Source organism: Dysidea avara, chromosome 14, assembly GCF_963678975.1.
Source record: "Dysidea avara chromosome 14, odDysAvar1.4, whole genome shotgun sequence".
Taxonomy (NCBI): Eukaryota; Metazoa; Porifera; class Demospongiae; order Dictyoceratida; family Dysideidae; genus Dysidea; species Dysidea avara.
The window spans coordinates 2,014,879-2,040,811 of NC_089285.1; the positions used below are offsets into that span (position 1 = coordinate 2,014,879).

The window sequence follows — 25,933 nt, forward strand, 5'->3', positions numbered from 1 at the left end:
AGAACTCTAACTAACTACATACATTTATCTAGGTGAAACTACTTAGCTAGTACACCTGTCCTATCGTTAAGGTACCGTACACACATATCCATTACGTAACATGAAAGGAAGCAGTCAAAGTGCAAGTTAGAGCAATTGCACACACACACACACACACACTGCTAAGAGGTGTAGCTATTCAGTTCTTTTGTGTGTGATGTTGTTTTGTCTTAAAAAAAACATAGATGCAAATAATTAAATATGCAAAACAGTTGTGTAAGAGTCCCAAGTTCCCCTATGCCAATGCTATGTGTACAAAGTAGATGCACAGAAAATAAGAAAGGTGCAGCAAAAAGGTTTAGTAAATGGAAGAAAATTTTTTTTGACTAAAACAGGGATCGAACCTGGGTTGGCTATTATCTTGGATTTGGCAGGTTTGTACGCAAACACTTAAGTTGTTTGTCTGTGGATTTGAGAGGAATGTTGCTCAACATCTTCCCTACACTAATGCCTTCAACGAGCTGTAAAGAACGAACAAAAGAGCGTATCGATATACGACTGTAATTCTCGAATTGCCAGATGATGGGCGTTTAATTTCGCTCAAGTTCCATGTCGATACGCATAGTGGATACTGAGTACCTACCACTTATGGTAACCATCGGCTAAAGTTCAAATTTTAAAATGTGTGCACAAAAAGGTATAGCATATCGAAAAAAAAATTGTATTTCTACCTGGATTTGAACCCATAACCTCCTGAAGGCAAGTCGGGTGCTCCACCACATGAACAGTTTGTTCTGTGATTTTTGAAGACGTGGCTCAATTTTTCTCTACACCATGGCCTTCTACATGCTGTAGAGACAAAACAAAAGCATGTGTGTAACAAACTTAAAGTAGTGAAAAGATGAGTGCTTCATGTTGGGCACATGAGGTGTTGATACGGGCAGTCACTGGCGAGTAAGCGGTGTGACAGATGGACAGTCAGATGGCTTTTCAGCTTTATAAATATAGACATATTTTTTCCTGTAAAATTTTAATAATCATTACCCTAATGTTGATATAAACAGTCATACTCAATAAACAGTCAAATTGCATGCTACATGGAGAGTATAGTACTATACCTACTGAGACTAAGCCACCAATTAAATTAATAGCTTGCGCTATACACAATTACACATACACTAACTGCAATGGACACTACTATACCTTCACATGTAATTAATACACGTTTCTCTCCACTAACAGGTTCTCTTCTTAAAGTTACTGTTTCTCTGCAGCTTGGACACCTCCAAAGTAGTTTCAGTGGCCAGAATCGTCCTGTGTAATCAAAGCAATAACCTAAAGGAACTAGGCATACACAAGTACGCATGAATCATGTTGTTAAACTCCTTTTAAATTTCATTGATTCACATGAATTTCTTACTAATAGTTTTTAGTTCAAGAGATTTGTGATCTACTGTAACGGTGGGTGCTATATGGATAAAGTGTGTTCCCCTCCATACCTGTCTATCATGCAGTGGTAGTTCAGAATGCACCCTTTCGTCACAAAAAGTACATAACAGAGCAGATGGTGCACAATGAGAACATCGGATGAAAGCACTTTGTCCACACAGCACACAATCCTGTATAACATAAAAAAAATGGACAAACAACACTTAAGTACAACAAGATGCACACATACACATATTACTACAAACATACGTATATGTATATATGTATATATGCACAGTACATGTATAATGAAAGATGGATGGGCCTCCATTTCTTTAGTTGGAGACCAAGACGTTAGAAAGAAGAGTACATTTCTATTGATTGTATGTACATTATGGTCTTTTCAAAATTACCTGTACAACATATATAAGTCCACATGGCAACATAGTATTGGTATAAGGGATGAAAAAAATGTTGAAGCAAATTCTGGAATGATTTGGGCAGAATCTAATTTTTATGATGCTTACATTGGTATGCATATGGGGAGCCCTTATTTTAAAATTGGGTGCACCATTTACTACTAACACACACTATATAATTTTGAACATACATACATTAGAATCTGGACGGTCTTCGTTAGCCAAAACATTTTCAAAAAGAATATTTCTGGTTCCTTCCCAGCTTTCTTTTCTCTTTTCCATGCGACAGTGCCAAGTTGAAGGCCTGGATTCCGATCTAGACGCAAGATTCAATTCTTGTGAAATCTGATCACATAGCTGGTTCAATGTTTCAGTGTCTTCATCTACAAAAAAAACTTGACAATGACAACAGGTGTAGTTTGGTGTTATGTATACTCAAAAGAATGACCAAATTAAAAATTTTAATTTTTACTGATGTTTAGACATTCATTCATTGTAAGCCCGAAAGGCTTGCAGTCGTAGCTATCAAGTTATATCTTTAACCTGATGACTATATCATATATAAGTCACGGTGACAGTAGTGTTACTATTCACTTGACTAAACTAGTCGAATGGAACACTAGATAGAAAAATTTTTGGTTTTACACATATTAAGGTTGAAGTCATGTTAGCTTAAGGCATTCAAGGAAGCCTTGGCCCATTACTAAGCGCAGTGGATTGAGTGCCTTCAGGATTAAACTACCACACTTTAATATTGCAGCACTGTGATGGTGGTGTTTAACCAATGATAAAATCCATGAGCAACCTGTGGGGGATGCCATGCAATTTGAGATATGTGAGCTAACTTGCAACTGCTAGATGGCCTTTTATATTGGAGAACAAATTCATTAGATATACACTGTAAACGTGCCACCCTCTATTAGTAGTAAACTAGAGGCTTGCAGTGTTACTAAACATAACACGAGGATCATGAGTGTATCAGTGTTGTAGTGCAGTGCTGAGATCCCCACAGAACAACCAAGAGCAGTGGGTTAAAGGTTCCATGAAGGCTTTTTAACCTAGTGTGGGTTAATAGGTCTACTCTAGTAGAACAGTCCAACACATATCTACCACAAACTGTATGTAGACTGACATGATATACAAACACTGCTGCTGACTATACATACCTTCCATGTCCCATCCCTGCGATATGTCATCAACATGAAAATTGTCCTGGTCAGGCCGTTCCTGCACTTGTCCTATCACCTCCTGTTGATGGTGCAGTTGATTTTGCTCCATTTCTATTGCGGAATGTAATTAAATTATGCTCTAGAATCAAGTATGCATCATGCATAGGCATGAGGCTATTATGCTCCAAAAATTGAGCATTATGCTTTTGAGCAGTGCTCAAAAATTTACCTATTATGCTTTTGAGAAATGCCCATTATTCCCAAAATTATTCTACAATTTCCATAAAAACGGGAGGCCATTGTGCTCATAAATGAGCAAAATGCTTGCTATACAGTATATGATTGGTATTTATTTAAAGCGTAAACATGATACCATTGCAGGAACTTCAAAGTGTAAAACAAGAGGATACAAAATGACTAGTGACAGGCTTAAAATACAAAACAATAACATACAAACTCAGCAAACAAAAGATTGGTCAGTTACAAGCTTAGTATACAGAATGAAAAGTTATAAACTCAGCACACACAAGTTACAAACCACAAGCATACAAAGTGACCAGTTACCAGCTCAGCATACAAAACCACAAGTTATAAAATACCTGCAAACAGGTTACAAGTACAGCAAGTAATTGACAAGTTACAAAATCAAGCACACAATTTGATGTGAAAACAACTTACAGACTAAAATCTCAATCACCGTTTGTTGTACTGTAGCATAAGGGATGCTTCAATGTAATCCTGTAGTGCTCTATCCTGCTGTTCTCCAAAGCAGTTCAATAAAATAGAAAATACTCTCTCTGCAGCTGCAGATGATGGCTGCAAGAGGAGAATTTTTGCAGCTGCAGCTGACCAACAGGGCAAAGTAGCAGCATTGTTCCTCCACCATTCTACAGGATCAACTTCATTACTAGTATCAGCAGCAGATGCAAGATAAGCAGGTAATTCTGCAAGCAACTGATCAAGTTCCACTTTGGAACTCAAGAAGGGAATGGGCAGAAGTGCCTCTTTAACCTTGTCTGCATCTACATTCATAACACAAATCTTTTGTGGTAAGAACAGCCGGCAACCCTTAAATACTTGCAAACTACTCTTCATACTTGTGGATAGCTGCCTTTTGAAGTAATCTAAACCAGGCTTAACGCAAGATTTGGCATAGCTAATCCATTTCACACTTTGAGGGTCAGAAAGTGGCTTGCTAGTTAGAGACTGTACATTGGCGTTAACGTTTGGCATATGATTAGTCCGAATTGCAGCCAAAAGTTTGTCAACGGTTTCATAGCAATACAGTACTAATGGACCATCACCTTCTAAATAGTAGCACGCTTTTACAAAGGGCTCACCTACATCAATAGTAGCTGCCAACTCTACCTTCAAATGAGTGAGTTTGCCTGAGTCTTGAATAATACCCAGTATCTTCAGCCTATTGGCAGGAGCAATATCATCATTCTCTTCAACAAAAGGCCGCAAATCTCCAAAATAAACCATCAGCTGTCTCATCACCTCCCATTTGCTCCACCATCTTGTTGCAGAATAGGATTTCACACTACTGTCAGCTCGTTCCTTCCATAGTGCTCTTGCTTTGAAACTATGTGAAAACATACCAATCCAAGCACTCATAAACTCATTGAGTATTGTGGTATTAAACAAATTTCCAACCTGATCTATCATGTGAGAATAGCAGCCAATGTCAATCAGATTAGGGTACACTATTTTCATAGTTTGCATTGCAACATTATTTGTGCTTGTTCGATCCCTCATAGCTCCAAGCAACTGTGTTGACTGTACTCCGTAAGTAACAGAGAGGATACTGATCAGCTCCCTGGCTATTTCTTCACCACTTAACGACTTAGTGAGCAACTGAACTCTTACCAAACGTTGCTGAATAACCCAATCATCACTCACAAATCTCAATATGATAGCTAGTGCTTCTCCCAGACGTGCTGTGCCATCAAATACTACAGACAAAACTTTTCCAGTGATTTCATCATGAATACGCTTTTCTTCTTGCTGTAGAATAAATGGAACATAATCGTGCATATTCCTCCTGTCAGTGAGGCGATATGCATGGTCCTCTAAAAGTTCCCTGAAATATTCTATTTTTGTTAACGGCACACCAGCCTTAAGAAAAGCGGACACTACTTGCACACGGTACACTTGCTGGTCTTCTGGTAGTGTTTCTCCTCTCATATGAGTACTATCGTTGTGCTTCCTTAGGCACTCCACAATATTTATTTCTTTAGCTTCCTTCCTTTTTAGCCTCTCCTTTCCCTCACTGTGTTTAGTGGAACGCAAATGGTTCTTAATTACACTTAGTTTCGTGCTGATTTGCTCTCTACAGGCACGACAGAACAGATACCCATTAGAAGTAGTTAATGGCTCACCAAACTCTTTCACTCGTTGCTGAGGCGTGATGCTTTTTGGGGATGAAGATGTACTGCCACGACACCGCCGTTTGGTGGTAGGTGGAGGGTTTGTTTTAACTTTCCTTCTTCTTGCAATATCTGCTGGAGTTGGGCGCTTTAGTTTGTCCAATAGAGAAATAACCCTGTCGTTGCTGTTACTCGCGCTGGTCGTACTGCTGTCAACATTCTCTGTTGATGAGCTAGGTTGTTGAGAAACGACCACAGAACTTGAATCTGAATCTTTGTCGTCATTACTAAAAGCATCATCATCAGAGTCAACTGAATCATCCTCAACAAGACTAACAACTGATGCCGCCATTTTGATAACCCGGCGGTAATTGTAATTCTCTAACATGGTGGAATTCCCCCCATTATGCCAGCATAATTCTTGGTGCCAATCGCTACATATTATGCTCAAAATTATGCTGGCATAATTGCCGCATCCCTAATCATGCAATAACTTTGATTTAGAAGTAAACTGACTATAACCATACTACTTAAATCAGCCATAAAAAAATACTGTATGGAAGTTACAGTACATTTTGGCACTATGATCCTCCCATACAAAGTATAATAGTCTCATTACAGAAGTGTGATACACTTATACATGTATAAGCAACTAATAATAGGGTTTAGCTGATTATGAATTATGTACCGTTCAATCACCAGATTATAAAGTGTACAGAGACATGTGGCCAACTATTTAAGACATGTTCAGGTTAGATGCTCTATACAATACTAATTTTCAAGCTTACGGTACTTTATGATTAGAGTCAGTAAATTTGTTACAATGATTGCCGTGTTTAAATAGCCTTTATGGATAGCCTACACTAACCTCCATATACCCTATACATAGAGTGTACCAATAACACTTAATACAACAGATAAGTCACAAACAGTCACAAACATGATGCAAATATTATGTATACACACATAGCTGGATTGTTTAAGTCAGAGTTGCTACAATTTTTTCATGGCAAAATCGTAAGCTGGTACAGGTACAGTATGTACAATACATTTCCAATTGAAAAATTATTAAAAATGACATGCATTCTATACTGCCTCGTAAGCAGTTTTTCGAGTGTGTGTAGTACAATGATGCTCTAAGAAGTACAATTTCCGATAATCAAAATGGCCTACATTAAACAGTTGTACCAAAGTTTGTCCCATACATTTGTTGTTGACAGTTCAGGGTCATCTAATAAATGGCATTATAACCTGCAACCTGTGACAGATACGCCAGGTCAGATTTGAAAGGTACAATAAATGCCAATTTCAATGAGCTATATAGCAGAAGGAATTCAGAGAAAAGTTAGGTGCAGGATGAAAATAGCTTTGAATCTATTCTCTCAATGAACTCTCTCATTGTAATTACATTCCAATGTCTTGATATCCATCAACCCTTGTCACTATCCTATAACAAAGGGAAGCTGGTACCCCAATTTACTCACATTGCTCCAGTCTACCCAGCTGTACAATGGGATCTGGTGTCAACTGGGGATGCAGACCACCCAGCTGTATAATCAATGGTTCCCCGTCTTTACTGGGGAAGCAAATGCCAAACTGCCCTTGTTTTGCTTAGCGGTGTTAAGGGCAATGTGCAACTTTGAATTCCATGACCTCTTTCCTTGAGACTTGGACAGTCCTCCATAGGAGGATTTGTCAGTACTACACTTAAGTGCACAGGTATCTTCACTGGGCAGTGTTAGACGGCTGCCGTAGGCTTTGCTTGGCATTGTGTGCGAGAGTGTTGCTACCGTACAATTGTACCACTCAATACTATATATATATATATACTACTGATGACATGTAGGTGGACATTGACAGCTGCATAATGTGAGATCTTTTACAGTGTGGCAAGGATTGACATCCAGTGCCTAGAGTACTATATAGTACCTGCAGCTGGTCTTTGGAGGCTTTTTCTTCGCCTGGAGCCTTGACTTGGGGTTCCTGTAAGTTTTAAATGTTTACCAGCCTGATCGTGTCTGTAATTCGCTTCTTTTGGAGGGGGATGTCGGCGTTTACTAGTACTAGATTTCTTCTCCATAACTTTAAGATCCGCTTCAAGTTGATCTTCTATATCAGATAGGCGTAAAGAATCGTCTGAATCAAAGCCTAAGGAAGTATAATGGCGACTACTAGCCATGATGCCCCTTCCCTAGCGCCACTGGTAGTGCACGGAGGGTCTTCCCACAGCACTACTTTGTATTACTCCGTATACGTATATGTCGATGATGAATCTTCGACTATTTGTTCAAACTTAAGTTATTTAGTGTATTTGATGGTTTGTTCAAAGTAAGAGCGATACTACGTTGAGAAATGAAGGTTGGTTCTGTACTATCTAGCCACTTTAAAAAGGCTTATTATTAGTTTTATGCAATAGTTTGTGTGCAAATTGTATTTCAAGCATATTTATAAATATCGGCCGCCCACGCAATTACACCACCCGCACAATTAAAAATTATCGAAAATCGTATCGAAATTTCGATATTTACCCCAATATCGTATCGATATAATATCGAAATAAAAATCCTGATATCGCACACCACTACTACATACTATACAGTATTAGCTACATATATGAAACAAGTAAACCTGTAGTATATTAGCTTATATAACTTAATAGTGAGTCTCCATATTTCATTATGGGCTTTTCGTAATACTTAAGTTAAAATAAGTGTTGTTGTAGAATATCAAGTAAATGTCATGGCTCCTGAACTGGAACTAGAACTGTAATTTGAATTCCTAAGTGACACAATGGCAGACTATACATACTGTTAGTAATTTACCACATTCACATGATATGATATTTATGTAATGTTATGTATATACAGCTATATTTTAACAGGAATTATGGCTGCCACTGTATTGTCCAAGGAGTTTAACATGGTTGCAGTGCTACAAGATGACGATTCATTTGCAGCAGTAATGGCTAAATTTACACATATCTCAAGCTGACACTATTACCAGTATTATGTTTTGTAGTTACCCTTATTTTCATTTCGTACATCCTACTTTGTACAATTTTGAGGCTTATTACAGGTTTTTGCAATTGAATTCGGCGACTTTGCAATTGAATTCGTCCCGTTTGCAATTGAGTTCGTCACTTTTGCAATTGAATTCGTCCCGTTTGCAATTGAATTCGTCCCGTTTGCAATTGAATTCGTCGGTTTTGCAATTGAATTCGTCCCGTTTGCAATTGAATTCGTCGCTTTTGCAATTGAATTCGTCGCTTTTGCACTTAAATTCGTCCATAACAAGAATGGCAGCTGGAGCAAACATGAAAACATGATGTAGCAGCTGCTACAAGAACTAGTTCAAGTACAACAGTAGTAAACAACTCTTTATAAGGCAATAATTCTTCCTCTACAGCCTCTCCAACAACATTCCAAACTCTACTACGCCATTCGCGATGGGTGTGGTCACTCACGAGCAAGCTAATTAACTTGTCAGACAGCTATCAACTTCGCATACTACCAACTTCAATTACCTTCTAGTGTCTCAAGTGTAACTCTCCAAGGCATAAATAGTTCATCTCTTAATGAACGGGTTGATTTCTTGGAGCCGTTTTGTTTATGACGAATTGTAATGCAAACGCGATGAATTCTATTGCAAAACCGACTAATTCAATTGCAAAAGCGACGAATTCAATTGCAAAACCGACGAATTCAATTGCAAACGGGACGAATTCAATTGCAATACCGACGAATTCAATTGCAATACCGACGAATTCAATTGCAAACGGGACGAATTCAATTGCAAAGGCGACGAATTCAATTGCAAAGGCGACGAATTCAATTGCAAAAACCTGTAAATAAAGAACTCATATACCTTGGGTCTCAAATTTGAGTTCCTCCATTGAGCTAGGGACTCAAATTTGTGTGCCTTAGTTTGTAACTTGGGACTCAAATTTGAGTGCCTTAGTTTAACTTAGGACTCAAATTTGAGTGGGTTCTAGAAGTGTGTCTAAATATTCTTGAAATTTTGAGATTGAGTTTGCATGAATTGGATGATACTTTGAGTCCTTAGTTTGGGAATAGCACTACTTAAGTCATTTTCAGCTCTATACCAACATATATGCAGGAAGCATAAAGATTCTGGCATCATTCAGTCTCGAACTCACAAAACTTAATGGTGAATTGTGTTGATGATGGGACTGCATTTTTCTCTGCTGATGTTAGTTCTCAAAATGAAGAATTTCAGGAAGGTTTGTGTATAGATTATATGCTCATATGCACAATCATACATACAATTGCTTAATTGTTGATGTAGTCCACCCCTCAATGTTATAAAATGTGTTATGTGATGTAGCTATGTGATAGAAGTTTGAAATATGGCCATGCTGATTATGCATGCAAAGCTTTTAGGCCAATAACAGAAATGGATTTGACTATTAGCAAGACTTGCATCATTCAAACTCTTTAACCGTTGATGTGCACACATAAATAGATACAATTTTAATGGATTTCAACCTGGTATCAATAGCTTGATAAGCCAATAAACTATAAGTTTGAACAGCAATAGGCCGAAAGCCCAATGCATGGGCTGAGTAAAAGGAATGATTGTGAGTAAAGTTTAACTGAAGGTACCCTTTATGAGAGGAACAGAAATTAGTATGATGACCGTAGAGTTCCTTTTTGGAAGGATTTTGAATTTCAGAACAATAGATGATGGACATCTGCTTTTCTTTTGCTGCAGATCTTCCATCAATGGATTAGGTTTCTTTTTACATACTGCTTTAGCTGCTGGAGAGAGGCTTTCTCTGGTGTTGACAGTGCATGTCAGTATGCTACTGTTCTGGCTTTAAGGATGGTTTATAGGTTTTAGTAACTCGGTATGTACATTTGCTCTGATTGCACATTTTCCCTATCCAATCCTTTGCCTCTTCTTCATTGTTTACATTGACTCTTATGGTAGCCGTAAATCTTGTAGCAGGAGCACCTGAAATTCTTCTTTGGGAAGTTCATTGTACTCCTCAACAACACAACTGTACTTTTCATCTGTAGGTATTACAGACTGAAGTAAATCTGGAAGATCATGCCAGCCAATAGGATTGTTGTGGTAACTGTGACTTTGCTTGGTGACATCTAAGGCTCAAACGAATAGTGGTAATTGCTGACCGAATAATTACTTCCTGTTGTACCGAATATCCGAGTATTCGTCTGTTCTTACTGTGTGTTAGTTTATAAAGCTAATTGAGTAATGTAGTGGTTAATTATAGCCAGACCAGGTATTAAATTTTTTGGTCACTTGTAATGCTGTACCATGTGTACACACACTTATTATGCTTATTCAGCAGCTGACATGGCAAGGACCAATAGCCACCAGTCTCCACCCATGAAGACATTTAGGAGTTAGAGAAGATGAAACTTGTACATTTACTGTATATTTGCTACATGAATATTTAGCAATGTATTACATGGAAAAATAGTATAATATTTATTACTGTCTACAACATTAACATGTACTACAAGTACAAGTAGCCAACTACTATCACAGTTTGCTAACTGTTCTTGTTTAAGAAAACCAACATGTTTACATGTTCAGGTGTTAGTGAAGAGCGTAATCGAGTAACAGTCAACCCTGCGGCAGAAAAAACTCGTTCCGAAGGAGTGGAAGTAATAGGTATGGTAAGAAACCTTCTTGCTACTTTGGAAATCATAGGGAACCTGTGCTGATTCTCTCTCCACCACACCAAAGGTGGTTCTTCCCGATCAATAGGCCTTTCCTTGAAAACAGGTCTACCTCATTTAATATTGGATCAGAATCCGATTCATTATCTTCACTACCATTGGTGTAGTCATCCCCTAACAGTATGTCAAGGCCAGAACATTTCTTCTTTGGAACAGGTCCATTGGATTCTTCCGGATGACTAATCTGTGTAGTCTCATAGCTTTCCTTCTCTTCACACACCAAGGTTGTTAAAGCAGTCTTAACTTCAAATTGTTTGTTAGCTCCCAAGAATGTACATTCTTTGAACCTTGGATCTACAATACAAGAGATCAAAGGTGCATTCTTAAGAATCCTTCCCTTATCGATGGATGTTAACGAGTCTAGTTTCCACCTTTGTTTAATTTCTTCAGCAACTGTGGTTTTACACTGTTGAATAGCTGGCAGATCATTATCAACGCATTGTAAAGATTTTAGTAGCCCGTGAAGCACTGGATATAATGCTGAAGAAGACACATTGAATTCTTTGCTGAAATAAGTGGTGGCAACCTGTAAAGGATGTAACAATTTTTTTAGTGCTATAAGAAGCTCCTACTGCTCCGATTTAAGATCCAAATTCCTGTCACCAGATTTAGTGATGGTGCTGTCCGACATTACAGCTGTGAGTGGCCACCTCTGTTCAATAAAACGTTCAATCATGTAGTAAGTACTATTCCAACGGGTTTTCACATCTTGTATGAACTGATGTTGTTCTACCCTCATGTCTCTTTGACGATTTCTTAAAGCACGCAGGGCTGGGTCACTCTTATGAAAATGAGTTGTCAGGTGCCTTCCTGCCGCTACAACATTACTTATAGCTGGGGTTTTCAACCCAGCATTCACACAGAGTTGCAAAGTGTGCCCCGCACATCCCAAAGAAAACCACCCATATACTTCCTCTAAACTGTTTCCAGCATTTTCGATGTTCTTGCAATTATCATGAACAAAAGCCACCACCTTCTCTGTAGCAATGCTTACATCATCTACCAGCTCTTTGATCCATGTCACAATGTTGTTAGCAGTATGACTTTCAAACAAGGGTAGTGTTCCAGATACAACACTCTTCATCTGCCACTGTGCATCAAGGTAGTGAAATGTAACTGTTATATAACTTTCAGTGGCAACGCTTGTCCACAGATCAGCTGTAATTGCGATATACACAGCTTGCTCCTGTAAAATGTGGCGAACTCTTTCTTTGACAACATCATATTTGCGCTCAATTAAATGTGTAAAGTGTGTAGCAGAAGGTAAGTGATAGCCAGGTTCCAGATAAGTCATGAGGTCCTTAAACCCTTTCCCAGCCACTAAATTGATAGGGTGTAAATCCTTCACTATGAAGCTGGCTATCCTATCACTGATCGCCCCAGCTCGTTCATTGGAGCAGGCACGCTTCCGGGTAAAGACATCTAAATTTGTCTGCTTACGTCCGTCTGAAGTCTTCACGACATTTTCGGCAGGATGTTTTCGGCTTAAATGTTGTAACATCGAACTGGTGCCTCCATGATATGCTAAACTTTTGTTGCAAAGTGTGCAAACAACGGATTTTGCATTCTTTTTAGTAAAAAACTTCCACACTTGCGATTTATATTTACGAGTTTCTTCACTAGTAGAAGTAGCAGTAGTACTCCCGTCATTATCTTCCCCGTTATCCTCTTCATCTTCTTCGCCTTGTGAATCATTATCACTATATTGCTCGACATCAGACTCACTGCTAATAACATCTGCCATCTTAACTTTATTGAATTATTAGTTATTACCTATACGGTGCATGTGCGAATATTCGTTGCGTAATTCATTATTCGAATACAGTTGTGCCGAATATTGTTCCGAATAATCGACTATTCGTTTGAGCCTTAGTGACATCAAGTTTTGGTACAATAACTTGCTGATCATCTCCACTAACCGAAACCAAACAATTCTTAGTTGCGAGATGTAAGCAATCAGAAGGCTGGTTTTCAAAATTCATGCTTGATTCTTCATTGGCAGTGTAGTGATGTAAAACGGAGCAAACCATCTGTTCACTTGCCAGTACATCATTAGAGAATGCTATATAATAGTTATACGGGCACAATGTGGAGTCTATGAAATTTATAAACCCAAAGGCCCGGGCTGTAGTGCACGAGCGAAGCGAGGGCGCTACTAAGGGCCTGAGGGTTTATAAATTTCATAGACTCCACATTGTGCCCGTATAACTGCTTTAGACTCTATTTCACATTACGCTCAGATTACTTACCTCATCCACGGCTGTTTCTGCTGTAGGCTCGGAAAAACCAGCTGGTTTTCTTGCGATAATACTAGCGCCATGGCAACTATGCGGCTTCACGTGACAAAATAATCGCGCTCACTAAATCACTGCACGTGAACAATGCATAGCGATTGGATAAACCTAGATTTTGAGCATATGTTATATTGTGCCTGAAGGCGTGGAGTATATTAGAAAACAAGGTGGAGTATATGAAATTTATTACCCACCCAAAACGGCCTAAATAGAGTCTAATGTTACATTTGCATACTGTTTTAGAAGCCCATAAGCTCCACAAAGTGCATTGCGGTGCTTATGTGCTCCTGATATATACAAGCTTTAGCCTAAGCTATGGACAAAAAGTTTGGTTCAGTTTCAATCCATTTATACTAAAACAAACTGTTAATGGTTGTCGCCTCCCAAGTACGTAGTGCATTTAGCAATAAATTAATGTTTTATAGGCTGTTTAAAGCTGTATTTGAGTAAAATGTAGTACAAAATTTCAAACGTATTTACAACATAAAGTTTTAATGCAGGCACAGGCATACTTGTCTTATCATGCAGGTTATAGGCACCTTCAGTTCTAAACTTAGCACCAAGAAACACAAGGCACTATGGTGGTATAATCTAGCTTCATTTTACATGTACATGGTTAGCTGACTGCTGATAAATTACAATAGTTGCAAGTTAAAACCGTATATTAAAAATACCTGCCCTATCATGTAGTTTACATACAATACATTTGATGTGATAAATCAGACAAAAGCTCGCAAATACAATGCTCTGTCAAGTTTTTATAGGAAGGTGGTTAAATTTTTCAGTGAATATGACATGACAGCCCTGCATCCAAAACACGTGGACTAATAAGAACAGCTAGCTATAAACATTTTTGGAGTAGTCATGTACTTTGATATGTGCAATGGTTAGCAAGTTAATCATCTAACTGCAGACTAATGATGGCTTTTTAGTTCTATAACTGCAGTATCAAGACACACGGTAGTGTGTTTTGCAGCCAAGAAGCTGGCGCGCCACACCATGAGGATATTTACAGGAAAAAAGTAAACGCAATTTTCACACCTTAGTAGCTCCGTGATTCCTTATCCGATTGAACCAAAGTTGTTACACAAGTGCCGGCTAGGTAGGGGAGTCCACATTCCAAATTTGAAGAAAATCACTCCATTCATTTCTGAGATACGAGCGGCCAAGGTTTGGGTTTTTTTCTTCTTCTACTGCAAGTTATTCTTCTTTTCGCACACTTTGCAAAATCTGCCCATACAACACGAATGTGTGCTCCAATTGGACTGAAATTTGGCACACTTAAAGGGCACGTTAAGGCGAATGTCAGTACCAAGTTTGGTAGGAATCCGATGAACATTCACTGAGTTATGACTGACTATTTGCGTAACATTAGGTCGAAGGTCTGTCACGTCCACAGGGTAAACCACTTGATGGAATGAGCTGCAAATTGCTATGTAGATGTAGTAACTATCGTAGGAGTGTCTTTTTGTGGTTTGAAAGGCATCCAGTTAAAGGCAGTCGAGATATGACACAAAACCCAACCTGTGTCACAATTACGCGATCGATTTTTATGAATAAAAAAACTATTAGTTTACACGCCTACCAGGCAAACCGCTTAGAGCAGTGAGCTGAAAATCGGTGCTCCCAATTGTCCAGATGTTACCAGCTTCATGAACGTGAAAAAAGACGGGCATATGATGAGCGTGTTAGAGAGGTTGAGAGGGCTTGCTTTTCACCATTGGTGTTTGCAGCTACTGGTGGCATGGGGCCCACTGCTACAACAGTTTTTTAGGAAGCTTGCTTCAATGTTGGCTGAGAAGCACAGCATTAATTACAGCAAATGCTTATTCTGGCTGCGATGTAGGGTTTGTTTTTCATTGTTAAGATCTGCAGTGATGTGTTTGAGGGGTCATCGCTCTTCAGTTGGCCGTCCATCAACAACTAATATTGATCTGGCCTACTCCGAGGGTCGCTTGGAGTCTGGCGGCCTTGTTTGATTGCTGGTATTTCCAGCTGTCCAGCACTTTAACACCTAGTGCTGGGGGTGGTGGCAAGGGCAGTCCATCTAGCCCGGCAAAAAATTAAAAATAATAATTTTAAAAAAAGCTGAAAATCGGTGTGTAGCTGGAATAAGTATCGTAGAAAGCCCGTACATTAGTACAGAAGAATATCCCATTTGATTTGTATACTAACTTTGCCACATATTCCAGTACAAGAAATTATCATCCTTTTAATCTCCTATCATTGCAAGCATCAAAGACCTCATATCAGTCCTCATTTTTTCCAGCAACGATTTCACTTTGGAATGATTTACCTAACCTAGCTAAAGACTCTAACTCACTTGAAGTATTTAAATGTTCAGCTACAAGTAAGTCACTCTGTAGAGAGTTCAGCTACACACAAGTCACTCTGTAGTACAAACAAGTCACCGTGTAGCAGGAGAGTTCAGCAACCAATCAAAAAACCACTCCGTAAAGAGTTCAGCTATACAAACTTGTTATAACTCTATAGAGAAAGTTATAACTCTATAGAGAGATCAGCTAGAAACAATTAGTCATCTAGTAGAAAGATCAACTACAAGACATCACCTTATAGAGAGTTTAGTTACAAAGAAGCCACCATGTGGAGAGTTCAGCTGCAAACATATCACCCTGTAGAGAGTGCAGCTATGAACAGATCCCCCTGTAGAGAGTTCAGCTAGAAAAGTCATCCTGTAGAGAGATCAGCTAGAAGGATCACCTTGTAGAGAGTTCAACTACAAACAAATCACCCTGCAGATAGTTCAGCTACAAACAAGTCACCCTATAGAGAGATCAGCTAGAAGAAGTTACCTTGTACATACAAAGAAACCATCATATAAAGAGTTCAGCCGCAAACAAATCACCCTGTAGAAAGTTCAGCTACGAACAGATTACCCTGTAGAGAGTTCAACTATAAACAAGTTCACCCTGTAGAGAGATCAGCTAGAAACAAGTCACCCCATAGAGATAGCAGCTACAAAGAAACCATCCTGTAGAGAGTTCAATTACAAACAGATAACCCTATAGAGAGTTCAACTAGAAACAAGTCACCGTGTAGAGAGATCAGCTGGAAACAAGTCATCCAGGAATCAGCTAGAAACAAGTCACCCTGTAGAGAGATCAGCTACAAAGAAACCATCCTGTAGAGAGTTCAGCTACAATCAAGTTACACTATAGAGAGATCAGCTAGAAACAAATCATCTTGTAGAGAATTCAGTTGCAAACAAATCACCCAGTACAGAATTCAGCCACCCTGTAGAGAGTTCAGCTTGAACAAGTCACCTTGTAGAAAGTTCAGCTACAAAGAAATCACCATGTAGAGAGTTCAGCTGCAAACAAATCACCCTGTAGAGAGTTCAGCTAGAAACAAATCATCCTGTAGAGAGTTCAGCTAGAAACAAATCACCCTGAAAAGAGTTCAGCTACAAACAATGAGAGTTTCAGCTACAGTTCAGTTATGTAAGAAGTCACCTTGTTAACTACAGTATGTGATAATCATCATTCAATGTTAAATATACAAATATTTCATCAGACAAAAGCTATACACAATTACTTCCTTTCTTCCACAATTCCTTACAAGTTAAAAAGAAGCATCAAAGCCATATGGCCAGCTTTGTGGCTTGCAATGCAAAAAGAAGTGATATCTAAACCAAAACAGCCTAGCTGTAAAAAAAGAGTGTGGCCCCCAAAGTGAAAAAAGATGTGAAATCCAAGGTGGCGGCCAAGAAATGCCTGGTGAAACATCTGTTTTTTTGCTGACCCAATGACAAAACAGTGCTCTGGCTGTAGACTAATTGTTCACTACCAATCCATATATGGCAGCATACTTCATCTGTTGTCTGAAGAGAAAGTGGCATAGCCACAACAGATTAGTAGAGTCAATCCAATGGTCCCAGCATAGAATCTGGGCTGGCCTGATTTCTGTCGTCCTGGAACAGAAGTGTAAAACTCCGAGTGGGTCAATGAAGGTGAATCCATGGCAGAATTAAATTTTGTTGAGTTAGTCTGGCAATGCTCACCCCTTCAAAAAGAACAATAGAAGCTTGCACACATGCAGTAGTATGCACGGGATTGCTTGAGTGTGGGATTGTAAGGGGTCATTCTTTACACATACTCATAAAACTGTTGATACGCTTTACTTACCAGTTCTACTCGGCTGGTCTCTTGCGTGGGCATTCTGTGGGTTGCTTTGCATCTGTGGGAGCTGGTGCAATGTATTAAGAGACCCATCTGTATCAGATGAGTCCCATACAAATATTAATTAGTGTGCTTTATTTTAAATCTCTGTACCATGTTATAAAGTGCCCAGCTAGTTATGGATATAATAACTATGGTTACAGACAAAAATGTAACTGTTGCATCTTTGTCTCATCTCTCTTGGGTGTGATGCATGTGACTGGCCTAGCCCAAGCCCAAGACAACATGTGGCCATATATACCCCTTAGCTTTGTGTGCTAATAGTATTGGCAAGAATAAATAATAATTTACGGTAGGTATTGGTATGAATTTTACTTGTGTATACCATGTGTCCTGTGTACAATATCCTTTACTTATATAGCTGCGTGTGGGTCTCAAGAATGCCAAATGATGACACAGGCAATTTTAACTCTTAGGAAGGATGTTGGTGAGCTGTGAAGTCAGATGACCAACATGAAATTGCAGTAAGGGAAAGTCCATGCAGTGAGCCATTACCAATCAGTATTATTATCACAATTTTTTTAATTTACAATAACTTCATAAATATTATAGGTGTTTTAAATTTTTGTTGTAAGTTGCTTTATTAGTAGCCTGTAGGGTCTCCATTCATCGCAATAATCTTCGGAACAACTCTTTTCAGATGACTTATGTACCTTTGACATTTTGAAACTGTCACCGACCTCCAAAACTCAAGTATGCCATTGACTAGCTGAGCCTTGGTATTTGGTTTCACTTCACGCCTAATAAATTCCTGCAATGAAAGAATAAATAATAGAATTTCTGCACTTAGCTATATAGCTTACTTTTAATTCGTGCCATAAATTTTCAATAGGGTTTTCTCTGGTGGCGTTCGCCACCAATTTATGCCATTTTCTTCAAAAAGCTCTCTGCTACATCGGGATGTGTGCTTTGGATCGTTGTCTTGCATGAAACGGTGGTCATGAGGAAACGTCTGGCTAATAAATGGAACCAGAAATTCATCCAATATTTTAATATATAAATTGGCATCCATAATTCCTTCAAAAATACAGACTTTGGTAGCACCTTGCCAGCTTATTCCACCCCAGACATGTACTTTTATGGGGTGTTTTGGCCTCGGCTTAGATCTTGGCTTCTGTCCCTTCTTTCTGCAACAAAATCGACGATGAGTCTCTATTTGAACAGTGATCTCATCACTCCTAATAACATTTTCGAAACTGTCTCCAAGACACTCCTTAGCCCATTGGACACGCTTCTCTTTGTTTGGATCACGTATCAATTGACAGTATGCTGCTCCTCGTGAAGTCCAGCCTAGCTGTCGACGACCCTTCAAGACACAGCTTCTGGATATGGTAATTCCCATCTCACCAAGTAACAAAACCAATTGCTTTGCAGTGGTTTCATCATCCCTCTGCATCAAGAGTTCAATTATTGTTAAAACCTCGTTAGTCAGCACAGCTGATCTTCCAGATCTTGGCAATGGTGCAACGTTTTAATGAGTTGTAATGTGCCGTTTCAATTGCCATACAGTCTGGTGACATGTTGCTATACCTTCACTATCTAAAATTTGTACAACTTGTGAAATAGTAGATCCCTGTAAAAATAACTGCTGGATGCGCTCCCTGGCATATGTTGAAAGGTAATTCCATTGCGGTATCACTGTAATCACTTCAAAAAATGAAAGGTAGCAGTTTTGTTCCTTTTATATCAACGGATTATTTGTAAAAGTAAATTTGATTTCCATTTCAATTTACATTTCCATTAGGAATTTTACACAAGCACATTTACACTTTACATGGAAATACGTATGCCGTAAATGTAAATACTGTTTCCAGAACTATCATTTACATGGAAACGTTTAAAGTAAATGTAAATATCATTTACAATACTTACTTTTACATTTACACCTTTTACCTTTCCATTTACACTGAATTGTTGCACTACTTAAATTTTGTACCGTACATTTACCATGCTAGAACATATGTGACCCGCTGAACAAAAACCTTACTAATTTGCACTTTTATCAAACTTCTTTTTATAACTTCTTTGTTATTCAGAGGGAAAAACCAATGGGCTGTCAAAATGTCCTTATCTGGTGAATAGTTGTGGAGTTATAGTGATAGACAGCAGGAAGTGCAATATGGGAAAAAATTACAAGTGCTCATTTAATCAATCATAAATCACGAAGGAAACAAGCTAGGGAGATGGGACTTGGCTCATCGTCTTCACAATGAATTGGGGCTATCAGCAAGGTACGGTTTTTGCCCTACATACTCCTATGAATTTACAGGTTTTTGCAATTGTATTCGTCGCCTTTGCGATTGAATTCATCCCGTTTACAATTGAATTCGTCCTGTTTGCAATAGAATTCGTCGGTTTTGCAGTTGAATCCGTCGCATTTGCATTATAATTCATCATAAACAAAACGGTACCAAGAAACCAACCATTCATTAAGAGATGAATTATTTATGCCATGGAGACTTACACTTGAGACAAATTGGAGTTGTTAGTACGCAAAGCTGATAGCTGTCTGACAAGTTAATTAGCTTGCTCGCAGTGACCACACCCATCGCGAATGGCGTAGTAGACTTTGGAATGTTGCTGGATAGGCTGTAGAGGAAGAATTATTGCCTTATAAAGAGTTGTTTACTGCTGTTGTACTTGAACAAGTTCTTGTAGCAGCTGCTACATCATGTTTTCGTGTTTTCTCCAGCTGCCATTCTTGTTACAGACGAATTTAACTGCAAAACGACGAATTCTATTGCAAAAGCGACAATTGCAAACAGGACGGATTCAGTTGCAAAATTGACGAATTCAATTGCAAACGGGACTAATTCAATTGCAAATGGGACGAATTTAATTGCAAAGTTACCGAATTCAATCGCAAAAACCTGTAAGCAAAAAGGCTGTTTAAACTTAGAAATGGCAACATTTATGTAATATTTTACCACAACTTAAACAAACAAAATGCACATTACATACTACTCCGATCCAGCTTGTTTCAGTACTTTTTATTGGAGCACTATACACTGTTCCTACTCTAATTTAAAATTCCTAATTTTTTTCTTGTACTTGTATACATATAGATGTCAATAACCAGGAACAAACTCATAGGGTTATTGTTGTAAAGAATCCGAAGACATATAGTTAGAAGGAAGGTGAATTTTCTGGCTCTTGGTGATGCAATAAAATGGTGATGCTGTCATAACTCTTTCACGTTGGGAGAGTACAACATATTAGCTAGTGACCTAAGCTTGTGAGGAAGCCTTCCACTGGTTAGACCTATCTCATGATCAATTGCATGTGCAGTAGCATATCTTTCAATTTAGATCATTGCATAATACCATTTTCTGCAATTACATTAAGGACAAATATAGGACAGGGAGGGTAATGAGTAGTCTACCTATCAGAGCTTACAGAAAGTGGATATCAATGGAATAAAGAAGTCAGACATGGATGAAATTACAGCTTTAAGGTAACATTTAAGTATTAAGGCAATGTCTTTTATCATTCTTCTGTTGGTATACATGTAGCATTCTTCACCATCCAAACATAGTGGTGTTTATGGTCTGATGGCAATGATGCATACATTTACACAAACTATGTGCATGGTGGAGACTTATTTAAAGTTTTATTCAAAGATGTAAGATCATCAAATTATGTAAAGGCTATGCGAAATGGTCATAATTATAGAAAGATCCAGACATCACAAGATCTAATAAGCATAGCAGACCAATGTGGCCAAGCCATTGCATATGTGCATGGATTGAATCCCCCAATGCTGCATCGTGACATAAAGCTGACGAACATACTAGTGAGTTTTCAGAGTGCCTCTGAAATTGCAAAGTTAACATCTTTGAAGTTGACAATGAGAAACTTATTCATGCATATCAGTTTTATTTATACACTGGTTTAGAACAATTATATGAGGTATATATAAACAAATAAAAATTTATCATCAAACTCATAACAGTGGCTATAATAATAATATACCATGCACCATTAATTTTATAGGTGGAGAAAAGTGCACTATATGCCTATTTACCAGACATGGGGCTGGCTAAGTTAAAAGCTAGCAATGCAACCTTGACGGAGATAGAAATAACATCAGGGACACCATACTATGCTTCCCCAGAAACTTTAGAAAGAAAGGTGGGAAAGCCATCTGATATATGGAGTTTTGGTGTTACAATGGTTGAGCTTTTTGGTGGTGCAAAGACATGCAAGAGACAAAACCATTTTCCATCCTGGTTATGCGGCTTGCCTCCGAGAGAAAGGTTTATTTAGTGTCAAGATTGGGTGTGAACCTTGTGGTAAAAAGATTGCTTTGCATCAACAGCGGAAATCCAATTGCCAGGAAGCACATTCCATTAAAGATTGGAAACGTCACATATCAGGATGTAAGTGGTTGCTTCTTTCCATGCAGCAAGACAACAATCACTCCAGCTTTCAGCAAATAATGGATCTTCCTCAGGATCTTCAGATACATCCAAAAGTCATGCAACATCATCGAGTGATAATTGTTTACAAACGCATGATCAAACTTCTGTTGATGTAGCAGGTATGCAAATGAACTTCTTATATAGTTTGATTATAGCTAGTGTGTGTAGTAAGATCTGTTGTTCATACTTTGGTATATTTTGTATGTTTATTAGCCTCTTAATACCAGTGAAGTTTTTCACTGGGACTGTTCGATTTCTCACCCTATACAGTAAAGATAGTCTTTATTAAAACTATATACAGTATAGCAATGTTATTGAAGCCATGTTATGAAGTATGCCTACTACATTTAAGGTATATCTGTAAGACTTTATCACTGGATTTACCATTTAATTTTTTTTGTAGCAACCAATTACAATGCAGCAAAGAAAACAAGCACCTCTAGTATAGTTGATTGGTCAAGAAGTGCAAGAAACAAACGGTTACTGGATAAAGTAGGTAGTGAGTGTGATCAGCTATGCATTACCGATTATTATCAAATTTTGAATGATATTGAAAAACTAATGAAACAAAATGAGGAACTACATAAGTTATTGCAGTCTACTTTGTCTGCTGATGAGAATCCACTATCTGCTGATAAGAATCCACAACCTCCTTTAACACTTGTGCTGCAGAGAATCTTACAAAATGCTATAGAAAATTCTGCAAAGTTGCCTACACAGAGGCGTCACCCTGAGAATTGAAAAAATTTGCTGTTTCATTATTCATTTATGTAGGCCCATTAGCTTATGAGTTCATTCACAGCAACATGGCTGAAGCTCTTCTTTCACTGTCAACTGTTAAACACATTGTTCATAACGATTATCGTAGCATTGGTGAAGGAGAGTTTAGATTTGATTCTTTACTGAATTATTTGGTAGGTACTGGTGTTTCTAAGGTCATCATTAGTATTGGTGAGGATGCCACTAGAGTTATCTCTAGAGTGGAGTATGATAGTAAGACGAATCGATGTGTTGGGTTTGTTTTACCTATTGGTAGTGATGGGCTACCATTGAATGATGAATTTTTGGCTTTATCATTTGAGTCCATGGAATGAATGTTTACAACGGCTGATGTAGCTAAGTATGCATATCTCTATATGGCTCAACCACTATGTTCCACTGCTTCACCATTTTGTTTAGCATGTTTGGGGACAAATAACTAATTTACAGCCAAAGAAGTTTTGTTGAGGTGGAAGCACATTGCTAATGAATGTAAGAAGTGAGGCATAAATGTGGTTAGTTTTGGAGGAGATGGTGACACAAGATTGTTGAAGGCAATGAAAGTAACATACAATTTCTTTAGTGATGGTGATCCTCTGTGCCATCTTGCTCCAGTAAGTAATTTTGGAACACCAAATTTTCAGTGTCCTAGGTATTTCTTTATTCACAATGTTGTTGCATTAGCTATGGTTCAAGACACTGTGCATATTGGAGTGAAACTAAAGGCTCGATTACTAACACCGTCTATTGTGCTTTCCTTAGGAAATTATGCTGCTGGTAACCACCATATTCGATTTCTCAAAATGAATTTTGAAAGAGACCAACATGGCTTACGAGAAAAGGATGTAGATCATCGTGATAAGCAAAATTTTGAATCAGTGCTACGTATTATAAAAGCAATTTCTCTTCTAGACAGCATTCCAGATGCAGTAGGAACAAAATGTTATATTGAAATAATGAGATGTGTGGTGGATAGTTTTCTAAATAAAAATTTAAGCCCACTTAGTAGAATCCAAATGATTTGGTATGCAAATATCTTTGTACGCTATTGGCATAAGTGGATTGAGCTTCACCCACAATATAACATCCAAGATAATTTCTTGACACAAAATGTGTATACATGCATTGAACTTAATGCGCATGCCCTGGTCTTACTGTTGGTTACGCTCCGTGATAATGTTGAGAGAAATCAGTGTTGCTTTTGCCCCTAGTTGCTTGGCTCACAGACTTGTGAGCAAGCATTCTGGGCAGCCAGAAGTATGAGTAGCGTATTTTCTAGCATTATTAATTTTGGAGTATTAGGATTACTTCACCGTTTGCATCATTTGCAAATTCAAGCTGAGCTACAAAACGAAAATGAAGTGAAGCATCCTACTATTGAAAAGCACAAGTGCAAACACGGAATGCAAAAGTATCAGGAATATCCACTGCAAGACATATCAAATAGTGATATTATTCAGGCTATTGAAAGAGGACACAAACAAGCTATGGAAACATTGGAATTGCTTGGTATGTCAGAGCTTCTCAAACAGCATAAGTCCTGGGATGCTGTTCCTAAACCAGGAAAAACATGAGATTAAAGACGATGCTAATGAGCATGATGAAGATAGTAATGAACATGTTGGTGAACAAGCTCAAACGGTTAAGCAGTCTTTAATACAGGAGACTTGTACTGATGATCCCAAAGATATTGAAAGTGACATTAAGATACTGTCAGAGTGCTTGATTGATGATGAAGTCAAAGAGAAATTACTATCACAGGGTGATGTTAAGGCGATGTCCTCAATCAGTATCAAGCATTGCAATGTTTGAAGTTTGTGAATATAACGAATTGCCTACTAAAGGTAAAAGACAATACAGAATGCAGCTCTGTAAATCAAAAGCTTCTCCTTATTAGGAAGTCACAGTCAATGGTCGTTCTTTTCATATTCGTAAAACTACAGCAGTGTGGTTATTGCAGGAAGGAGAGAGAGTTTCTGCAGATCGCTTACTAAGAGTTAGATGCAAACAGCCATTTTCATCGAGTGGTTTGAAACTTACTGCAGACAACTTACCTACTACAGAGAGAGGAACTCCAGTCATTGCTGACAATGCTCAAGTTGGACAGTTATGTGTGTTTGCAATGGAAGATGGCTGGAAGATTGGGAAAGTTTTGCACAAAGGTGCTCAAAAGTACAAAGGTATGATAGCAGAGATTTCGGACAACAGCATTGGAGTACTGTGCTCATGGTATGTACCTACAAAAGAATCTCCATCATTGTTTCGGTTAGATCAGCAAGAAACAATTTTTTCTTATTTTCCTCTTTCTTCATATTTGTGCACACTACAAGGAGGACTGGAAATTATAGATGCTAATGACCCTTCTGTATCACTTGCCACACCCAGCAGCATAATATGCAAGAATACTACTTCAAAGATATGCCAAGCTAAAACATTGCTATTGACGATGAAGTCAAAGCTGTGATTGAAACTCAGTTTAAAGCTAGCAGGGCGAAAGTTTCAAAATTGGTTTCAAAAGAAAAGAAGGCCAATTGTACAATTGCAACCAGTGTTAAAAAGAAGGCTGTTAAAAGGTTGCAAAAGCCGAAAACTAATAAAACGAAAAGCTCTGTCAAGGGAACAGTTCATGATGTTCTCACAGTCAAATGTGAGGGTACAAAGGAGACATCTGCATTGCACACTGACTGTATTCAGCTGAGTGACATGAGCGATAATGAAACAGCAAGCAGCAGTAGTCAGTGTTGTTAAAAATAGGGAAATTTACTTTAAGCGGTGAGCATAAAGATGTACTCTCTAGTGACCAGTGGTTAAATGACTACCACATAGCCTGTGCACAAACCCCACAGTTTCCTTATTTGGGTGGTTTACAGCCTACAATAGGTCAAGGGAAATACCTTAAGCAATTTCCAGTGGACCGTGATTCACTGCAAGTATTGTTATTTCTGGAAACCACTGGGCTGCTGTGTCAACTCTGAATTGCACAAAAGGCAGAGAGCTTGTATTTTCTGATTCATTGAATTCAACAGTTTCGGATGAGACCAAAAGCCTTTTAAGTAAGCTGATACATACCAGTGATGACCACTTTGCTATTCGAATTGCCAATGTAATCAAACAATCAGGAATGAATGACTGCGGACTCTTTGTTATTGCTTACATTACTCATTTAGCCT

General features: G+C 38.3%; 2 protein-coding genes across 2 annotated transcripts; both read right to left on the reverse strand.

The window, feature by feature from the left end:
• Positions 1–3,337: 3,337 nt before the first annotated feature.
• On the reverse strand, positions 3,338–5,234 carry LOC136244683 (uncharacterized). The gene has a single exon (XM_066036225.1). The coding sequence runs from the start codon at positions 5,180–5,182 to the stop codon at positions 3,689–3,691; it is 1,494 nt and encodes a 497-aa protein (XP_065892297.1). The 5' UTR covers positions 5,183–5,234; the 3' UTR covers positions 3,338–3,688.
• Positions 5,235–11,055: 5,821 nt separating this feature from the next.
• LOC136243943 (zinc finger BED domain-containing protein 4-like) lies at positions 11,056–12,834 on the reverse strand. The gene is made up of 2 exons (XM_066035483.1): positions 11,663–12,834; positions 11,056–11,596 (listed from the first exon to the last, which is right to left on the reverse strand). The coding sequence occupies exons 1-2, from the start codon at positions 12,832–12,834 to the stop codon at positions 11,056–11,058; spliced, it is 1,713 nt and encodes a 570-aa protein (XP_065891555.1).
• Positions 12,835–25,933: the final 13,099 nt, after the last annotated feature.